The 8,730-nt window shown below is 37.0% G+C and overlaps 1 protein-coding gene and 1 non-coding gene across 2 annotated transcripts; both read right to left on the bottom strand.

The window, feature by feature from the left end:
- Window positions 1–5,659: 5,659 nt before the first annotated feature.
- On the bottom strand, window positions 5,660–8,491 carry LOC142855911 (uncharacterized). Its single transcript, XM_075982520.1, has 3 exons — window positions 8,355–8,491; window positions 7,023–7,624; window positions 5,660–5,756 (listed from the first exon to the last, which is right to left on the bottom strand). Exons 1-2 carry the CDS (start codon window positions 8,455–8,457, stop codon window positions 7,041–7,043), a joined length of 687 nt encoding a protein of 228 aa, XP_075838635.1. The 5' UTR covers window positions 8,458–8,491; the 3' UTR covers window positions 5,660–5,756; window positions 7,023–7,040.
- On the bottom strand, window positions 6,429–6,532 carry LOC142856658 (U6 spliceosomal RNA). Its single transcript, XR_012911699.1, has one exon. It is a non-coding gene; the product is annotated as a U6 spliceosomal RNA (small nuclear RNA).
- Window positions 8,492–8,730: the final 239 nt, after the last annotated feature.

Here is an 8,730-nt window from a genome sequence, read left to right as displayed (position 1 = left end):
CTCTATTTTTATTTGACTTTGGACCCCTTTTTCTGAAGTAGTATGAACTTTTAAAGGTAATATACATATTTATATTAACACAAGCATAGACTGTGGTTTGGACAGGTTACTTAAAGATAATATTTTGTTTTATGTTTGATCAGGTAAAATATATGTTATGTGTCTTAGAGGGGTTTTTCAGTTTTGTTTTGTTTTTATGTCTGTAGGAAGGATTTCAAGGGGTTTTCCCCAATCAAACATGATTCTTTTAAATTCTAAATGAGTCCACAGACTTTTGTTTTCTGGGGAAGAAAAGCAAACTTTTCCCAAATGTAATACACATTTGAATTCCATTTTAAAGTCAAGACTTTTTTTAAATATATAGGTTGTATTTATTGAGTAGTCTTTACAATCTAAAGTTTCCTAGCAGTGATTGTTTGTTCATAAGAAATTTTAAAATTCAAAGACATCATAATAACATTTAGAATGTAGACTCCTTGTACATACTTTTAATTTTAGTTTTTGTTTTATTTATTTTAATACTTTTCACTTAAACAAATCTTTTCCTTTTACATAACAACCCTAGTTTCCCCTCCATGCCCCCTTCTGATGCCCTCCACATCTCAGCTTCCTATTTCCTATCCATTCTGAAGAGGGGATAAGACCTTCCTTGGGGAGTCAACAAGGTCTGGCATACCATTTTGAGGCAGGATGAAACCCCTAGCTCCCACATCAAGGCTGAGCAAGGTTTCCTATCATAGGAAATAGGTTCTCAAAAGCCAGTTTATGTGTTTGGGAGAGGTCATGGTGGCACTGCCAGCTCCCAACGCCAGAGCAAGTCACATAATTGGCCCCCACATTGTAGCCCTTTGTAATGGGAGTCTTAAAAGTTTCTACCTTTAAAATTCCCATTCAGAGTTTAATTAAAACTACCAAAAGTAACTAAAGGAGGGATTAGAAATCTGAGTGCTAAAATCTGAGAGGAAATAATCTATTCACAATAAGAATTGTCTGCCAATGTTTCTTTATTCTTCTCTCTTCAATCCATCATTTCTCATTGTTTCATCCATTACTTGTTCTTCTTGTACGACATTATTCTTAGTTCTACATTCTTCTTCTTTGTCTCCTCATTACAAATGTTACCAGTTATATATACTCTTAAAACAAGTAATTCCTCGCTCTTACAGGGTTCAGGGCTGGAATTCTTGTGCCCCATAGAATATCAAATAAGAGTTTTCACACACACATAGATTCGTGTCAGTGACTAGCACATGGTCAGTTAACTTCTTAATGGAGAAAGTTAGTTAAGAAAGGGAATGAAATCATCAGGGAATTCTAGGGAAGGTTAATGTGCTATGCTACATTTTTAGGTGCTAGATAAAATGGTAAAGGGTTTATTTTCTGTAAAGTTATGAATAGGGCAAAGATTATTTAAATCATTGTGCCAATTCTTTTCTTCCATCAAGCATAGAGTTAGCATTCCATCAAGCAACCTACATAAACAATCAGGGAAAAACTGATGACTCTTGATCAAATAGCACATACATCAGACACTGAAGTTTCTATGGACCTAGGTTTGGAGTTAGACATACTGCTCTAAGCGAAGAAGAGACCCAGGTCTCTAAATTAAAACTTTTGACCTATGCTGTTATCAACCATTCTGATTGTGAGTGTTGTGGGGTAAAATCAGAGCAACAGCTTGGGCAGGTAGTAATTCTGTGTTCTTGGATATCTGTGAATATATCAAGATGGATGCTCTAGCCGGGCGGTGGTGGCGCACGCCTTTAATCCCAGCACTTGGGAGGCAGAGGCAGGCAGATCTCTGTGAGTTCGAGACCAGCCTGGTCTACAGGGCTAGTTCCAGGACAGGCTCCAAAGCCACAGAGAAACCCTGTCTAGAAAAACCAAAAAAAAAAAAAAAAGATGGATGCTCTATGCCTGGATCCAAATGCCTGATGAAAAAGATTATTGAAGGCCTGGGAGTGGGAAACTGTTCTGAATTAAGGAATTAATCCCCAAATATATAACAGAAAGGAAGTTCAACTACAGCAAAAAAAATCTACAGCAAATGACACTTATTCACAAAGCAATAATGCAAAAAAGTATTTCCTTTTGGTTTTGCCTTTATCAGATTCCTTGGTTCTGAAAAGTCACTTGTGAAAAGATGACTGCATTCATTACTGTATAATATTGTGACTTTTAGCACCCTTGATCACCTATGGTTGTCTATTTCTCTAGCTAGAACCTTGAGTACTATACTGAATAGATATGGAGAGAGTGGACAGCCTTGTCTTATTCCTGATTTTAGTGGGATTGCTTTGAGTTTCTCTCTATTTAGTTTGTTGGTAGCTGTTGGCTTGCTAGAGATTGCCTCAAGTGAAAGAAGAATCAATTACCTCCAAACACAGAAGGGTAGAAAGCAGTATGAGAATGTATTCAACAACATAATGAGCAATATGGCATTACCAGAACCTAGTAGTTCTAAAACAGCAAGACATTAACATTCCAACACAGGTGAAGTAGAAGAAAATATCTTAAATTTAATTTTATGAAGATGATAGAATATCTTAAAGAAGAAGTGAAAAATCCCTTAAAGAAAGTGAGGAATAGACAAAGAAAAAATTGGAAGGAATAAATAAATCACTTAAAGAAAGACAAGATAAAATTAAACAGGACAAGGGAACAGTTCAAGACTCCAAAGTTGAAATAGTGGCAATAAAGAAAATATAAACCAAAAGAATTTTGGAAATGGAAAATCTGGGTAAGCAAACATGAACCACAGATGCAAGCATAGAATATAAGAGATGGAAGAGACAATTTCAGGTATCAAAGATGCAATAAAGGAAGTAGATTCATTTGTCAAAGAAAACATCAAATCCAACAAATTCTTAGCACAGAACATCCAGAAAATCTGGAACACTATGAAATGACCAACCTAAGAATAATATGAAGAGAAGACTAACTCCAGTTGAAAGACACAGAAAATATTTTCAACAAAATCATATATGAAAAATTTCAAAACCTAAAGAAGGACATGGCTCTGAAGGTACAAGAAGCTTACAAAACACTATATAGACTGGACAAAAGAAAAAAACCCTGGCCAAACAATATTCAAAACCACAAACACATAGAATAAGAAAGAGCTGCAAAGAAAAGAAATAAGAAACACATAAAGGCAAACCTATCAAAATTACACCTGACTTCTCAATGGAAACCATGAAAGCCATAAGGCCCTGGACAGATGCTCAGAAGACTCTAAGAGACCAAGGATGCAAGTCCAGACTACTATATCTAGAAAAGCGCTCAATCACCATAGATGGAGAAAACAAGATATTCCATGATAAAACCAGATTGAAACAATACCTATACACAAATACAGTCCCAAAGAATGTAAAGCTGAAAACATAAAGAAAACTCAAACTTAAGGAAGATTACTGCACTTACAAAAACACAGCCAAAATGTATCCTCATACCAGAAAACTTCGAAGAACAGAAATACATAAACACTAACACCATCATCACCAAAACCAAATATGAAGGGTTGTAAAAGTAAGTAAAGTGTTAGGAAAAAATTTTTATTTTTTGGATGAGTTTTTCTTTATATTACTTTATTTTTTAAAAGATTTTTAGTTTTAAGCTATTTTTATGACCATCAATAATCTTTTTCTTTTTCCTTAATCCTATGTAAATTATAAACATATTATAATGTCCTTAGAAACTTTTTCACCTAGATCTGTAACCATTTTTGTCTGTATGAGCAATACTTAAACCACTATGCTGCTTAGCTCATGACATCGTTGCGGTTGGCTTCACACCCCAGGGCCAAGAAACCATAGAAATTCAGAGTGCCATGTGTCTACACAATAAATGTGTTGAGTCGGATCTTGCCAAATTCTTTTCTACTCTTCAGCCTCAGAGCCAACTTCTAGCAAATATTCATCAGTGTGATGGAGTCTGCCTGAATTTTATTCATACCACATCACTGCTCTTCCAATTGGAAAAGTTGGGAGAAAACAAAAGGAACTGATTTCTGGGAACTGTTCATTATGAAAAAAAACTCTTTAGTTGAATTCACAAAGAAGTAACTTCAGGCAGCAAACAAGTTGATTTTATCAAGTTAAGATCTTGAGAAGGACTGATTCGCAAAGAGGAAAACCTGTCCATGAAGGCTTCTTGTAGGAGAAGTTCCCACTTGTAAAAGCCAGTATTGAATAGGGTGTGAATAATTTCATACATTTCAAATTGAGTAAATTCCCTTCAAAAGAGAAACATACAATAGTGAAATGATAATGATGTTCCATAGCCACAGACCTACTTATACTTAGACTCCTTTGCAGTAGAGACTATTGTCTTTACCTGAGAGATCTCCAGATAAACGGGAACTCTCCAATGTGACCAAGTTACTTCAGTGTACCCCAGTTATGTGACAGCCTACCTCAGACTGACATTACCAAGGCATTTTGGTGAATACTGCTGCATGGTGCCTTTGTCATTATGAGCCAATGCCTAGAACAAGTCTTTTTTTTTTTTTTGAGAAAAAAAATCTAATCCTCCCATATTCCCCAAATTATCTGCCCTTGTTTGAAGAATTGTATATTCAAAACTATCCCATTTGGAATCAGGATTTTCATTCTTTAACAGAGCCAGCAAGCTGGGAATCAGTGGTCAGTTTGCCTACTGTGGCTAAGACTCTGTCCTATGAATTAAACTCCTCTGCCCTCCTGCAAGCTTCTGCTAGCATGGCCTATAAAGCAGTGCTTATAGCATTACACTGCTTTCCTAACCCAAAGCACCAAAATCCAAATACCACCAAACAAAAATGACAGGATTATTACAGCAGTACTCCAGTCCCTGGTGCCAAATGGCTTAGTCAGGGTTTCTATTACTGTGAAGAGACATCATAATCATGACAACTCTTTCATGTAAACCATTTAATTAAATATTAGTTTACAGTGTGATAAAATGTTGTTTAATCATCTGTGAGTTAGGAAAATATAGGGCAATAGTAGGTCTCCCAGTAATTGTTAGATTCCTAAGAACCTAGTTAACCACATCACATAATTATCACATGTATTTGTTTGCAATTTTCTGGGGAGTCCTAGACAAGAAAAAATTTGTAGGCCTCAAAATATTTTTTGATAACTTCAAGTATTTTATTCTTTAAAGTTATATATTATGAAATTATATTATACTATTTTATGGAATCTATGTAGGCTTTCATAAAATACCCACTATACTTTGGAATCCAGACAGTCTTTTGTGAAAATGAATGGAGATAGAGTATAGTGTATTACAAGAAAATAATGTGGAAAAATAGATTAATAATCTATAAAATGAAATTAATTATTTTGGAAATACTAAGAATGTCTATTTTAAACTTTTCTTTACAATTACTCTGTATTTTCTGTTTCTCTATAAAGAAGAGTAACAATTGAAGTTTTATGATATACATACAATATGCATGTGTAAGTACATATGTATTATGTTTATACAAATAGTTTTGCCTTAGAAGATAGTTTTGGGTATGATTGAAATTTTCAATTGTCAGATGGTTTGTGGATATAGGAAGATAGAAAATTAGAAGCATCTATGGTATAGGTTCCCAGGTGAACATAAATTGTCTCTAAGGTTGTCAAATTCCACATTAACCTATACCCATAAAAAAGACAAGAGTCAGAAATGGCATGCTGAAAATTTTATTGTTATTAAAAAATAGATTATGGCCACATTATTCCAGTTGCCCAATTCACCAAAGCCAGTATTTTCTTATTCATTATCTGAAAGAAACAAACACAAAGAGAAGTTATAGAAAAATCACAACAAAATGAAGTTCCTCATCTCTTTCTAACAACTTAAATGATGTAGATAGAAGTCTATGTTTTTTTTCTCTTTCTCTACTCTTTGTCCCTTCCTTTTCCGGTTCTTTTTATTCATTTTTGGTAACCATTTAGCACATCATGCACTCTGAAGAAAATGAACCAAATATATTTTATTGGTTTGATGGCTTTAGAGAGAATGCATTTGATGTTAAAATGGTGAATAAGGCATGTGCATATAATCACAGCACTTGGGAAGTAGAGGGAAGAAGATTAGGAACTCAAGGGTATACTTGGCCACAGAGCAAGTTTGAAGTCAGCCTGGTCTATATGAACCTTATCTCAGGAACTCCTTTAAACTATAAGACATATTTATAAAGGTGGGTTACTAAGGCAAATTTTATAAGTGAAATACAGAAACCAGATTGAACGTCCATTGACAGGATATTAAAACTAACCAAAGACAGCAAGAGCCACAGAATGTTATGGCTCATCACTGCTAAAACAAAACCACTGAAGATATGAACACAAACATGCTGTCTCTATGAACTATTGTGGATGTTTTTTTAAAAAAATAATATAAGGGTACTATGAAGATAAGAAAACATCTTTGCGTGTATTCCTTTTTCTTTTTGAAATACGGAATGCTTCACAAATTTGTGTGTAATACTTGCGCAGAGGCCATGCTAAAATCCTCTATATTATTCCAGTTTTTAGTATATGTGCTGCTGAAGCAAAGATCTGCTTGTATTTCTAATAAACTGTTGAAAAAAATAGTGGAAGCCATTAATAATGGGCAAGGTGGGGAGGAATGATGCCTTAACTTTTAAAAGTTAACTTGATGCCTTGATTTTTCATTTATTTATTTTTTCTTATTCTGGGCGTAGTAGGTGAGGTTTCTGGAATGAGCAATGAGGCAGCAGAATTTAGGAATTACATTGCACTTCTTGCACAAACAATATAAATCACATTGTCAATCACGTATAGGCATTGTTCCTCACAATCACAATAAATTGAGCAGTATACAAAACATTAATCATCTTATAACACCACAGATTTTCCAAATAATGATAGTAGTATAAAAATAGTAGACTATCTGAATAATAGTAATAGTAATAAGAACTCAAACTATGTATTATAAATATATTTAAAGTTGAGTTAGCACAGCTTGTGCTTGCAAAGCTATAAGAATTATGATGTTTCATTAACAGTGATTTCAAATCCTACCTGATGATGTATCTTTGATTACTGAGGACCCTGGCCCTGGGAAGGTCCCTGAGGTCTGCCTCCCTGTTGGGGTGGGCCTTGTTGGTTTCCAGGCTGAGGGCCTTGGTTCTGCTGTTGGCCTCCTTGTTGGGGTGGGCCTTGCTGGTTTCCTTGCTGAGGGCCTTGATTCTGCTGCTGGCCTCCTTGTTGGGGTGGACCTTGCTGGTTTCCAGGTTGAGGGCCTTGGTTCTGCTGAGGGCCTCCTTGTTGGGGTGGGCCTTGCTGGGCTGGGCCACGCTGGGGTGGGCCTTGCTGGGCTGGACCTTGCTGGGGTGGTCCACGCTGGGGTGGGCCTTGAGGGCCTGGACCTTGTTGGGGTGGGCCACGCTGGGGTGGGCCTTGAGGGCCTGGACCTTGTTGGGGTGGGCCACGCTGGGGTGGGCCTTGAGGGCCTGGACCTTGTTGGGGTGGGCCACGCTGGGGTGGACCTTGAGGGCCTGGACCTTGTTGGGGTGGGCCACGCTGGGGTGGGCCTTGAGGTCCTGGACCTTGTTGGCGTGGGCCACGCTGGGGTGGGCCTTGAGGGCCTGGACCTTGTTGGCGTGGGGGACCGTGGGGCAATGCTGCAAAAGAGGATCCATGATTAGAATATGAGATGCAGACGCATGTTCTTTATTTGGTACATCACAAGAAGTGGTAAGTTTAGTGCTGCAACAAATGCCCTCTTTCCTTTTATCAACAGCTCAAAGATTATTACATAGTTCCTCTTACTCATTTGTGAGTCATCCTCATGATCATTCCCACCTAGTTTTTATAGAAATTTTCTCTGAATACATGTATTGATGGTATGAAACATAGATTCTTTATGCTTGGAACTAGAATTTGAGGTCTTAGAAAACTAATTTTCCATGGAGAGGACAGTAGCAAAAACATAGGATTTTAAAATTATTTGAGTATCCTACCCAGAAATGTCCCTATGTCTTTTCTTTCTTCTGTTCTACATTCACTGATGCAAGATGCCTGTTATCTCCTGACTACTTCATTATAGGATATTCACAGTGGGTCTTTCTTCTGTGAATCTTCCTATTGGATCCTTCTCAACACAGAGAGGTGACTCTAGAGATCCAGCCCGACCTTTTCAACCTTTTGTTCCCACCCTTAATCAAGTTTGTATTGTACATGACAACATTCAATTCCTTGGTTTGGAATGACGATTCAAACACAATACTTTGGTACTGATTTTACATTCCTGCCTTTCTGCTAATCCTCTTCTCTCTCTTTGCATCTTCTAGGAGTGACATGTGATCTGTTACCTAAAAGCAGATTCACTGAACAAACAACCATATCTCTTACCTTCACTGAAGCTCTGAAGAGAGCTCAGGGCCAGCAAGGTCGCTGTGAACAGGACAACCAGCATCTTGGAGTCTCTGGAGATTCTTCCAAGTCTGTGCTGCATGCAGTGTGGTACCTGCCTTTATAAGACACAGCAGAAGAATGGCGCCTTTGATACCATCCTGGGTGACCTCATATTTGACAAAGTAGGAAATACTGCATCCTTGACTCCTCTTTGGGAGTTCTGCCAGCTAGTATAACATGAGGCATTGGAAACTTGGACTAAGAGCAGATGAAGCATAGCTATGATGTTAATACCTATATTAAAATTTTGCCATTACATGAATTTCATTGTTTTTGGTATGTAGTTCTCATATAAAGTTATGATATAGTGGTG

This window comes from Microtus pennsylvanicus, chromosome 8, assembly GCF_037038515.1.
Source record: "Microtus pennsylvanicus isolate mMicPen1 chromosome 8, mMicPen1.hap1, whole genome shotgun sequence".
Taxonomy (NCBI): domain Eukaryota; kingdom Metazoa; phylum Chordata; class Mammalia; order Rodentia; family Cricetidae; genus Microtus; species Microtus pennsylvanicus.
The sequence above is the reverse complement of the archived record's forward strand: the minus strand, read 5'-3'. Positions and strand labels throughout refer to the sequence as shown.

Bases quoted from the DNA above. Each gene is read 5' to 3' on its own strand.
- LOC142855911 (XM_075982520.1), bottom strand. From the start codon at position 8,457: ATGCAGCACAGACTTGGAAGAATCTCCAGAGACTCCAAGATGCTGGTT. The intron at 7,625-8,354 runs GTAAGAGATATG...CCTCTTTTGCAG, and splicing joins TCTTCAGAGCTTCAGTGAAG to CATTGCCCCACGGTCCCCCA.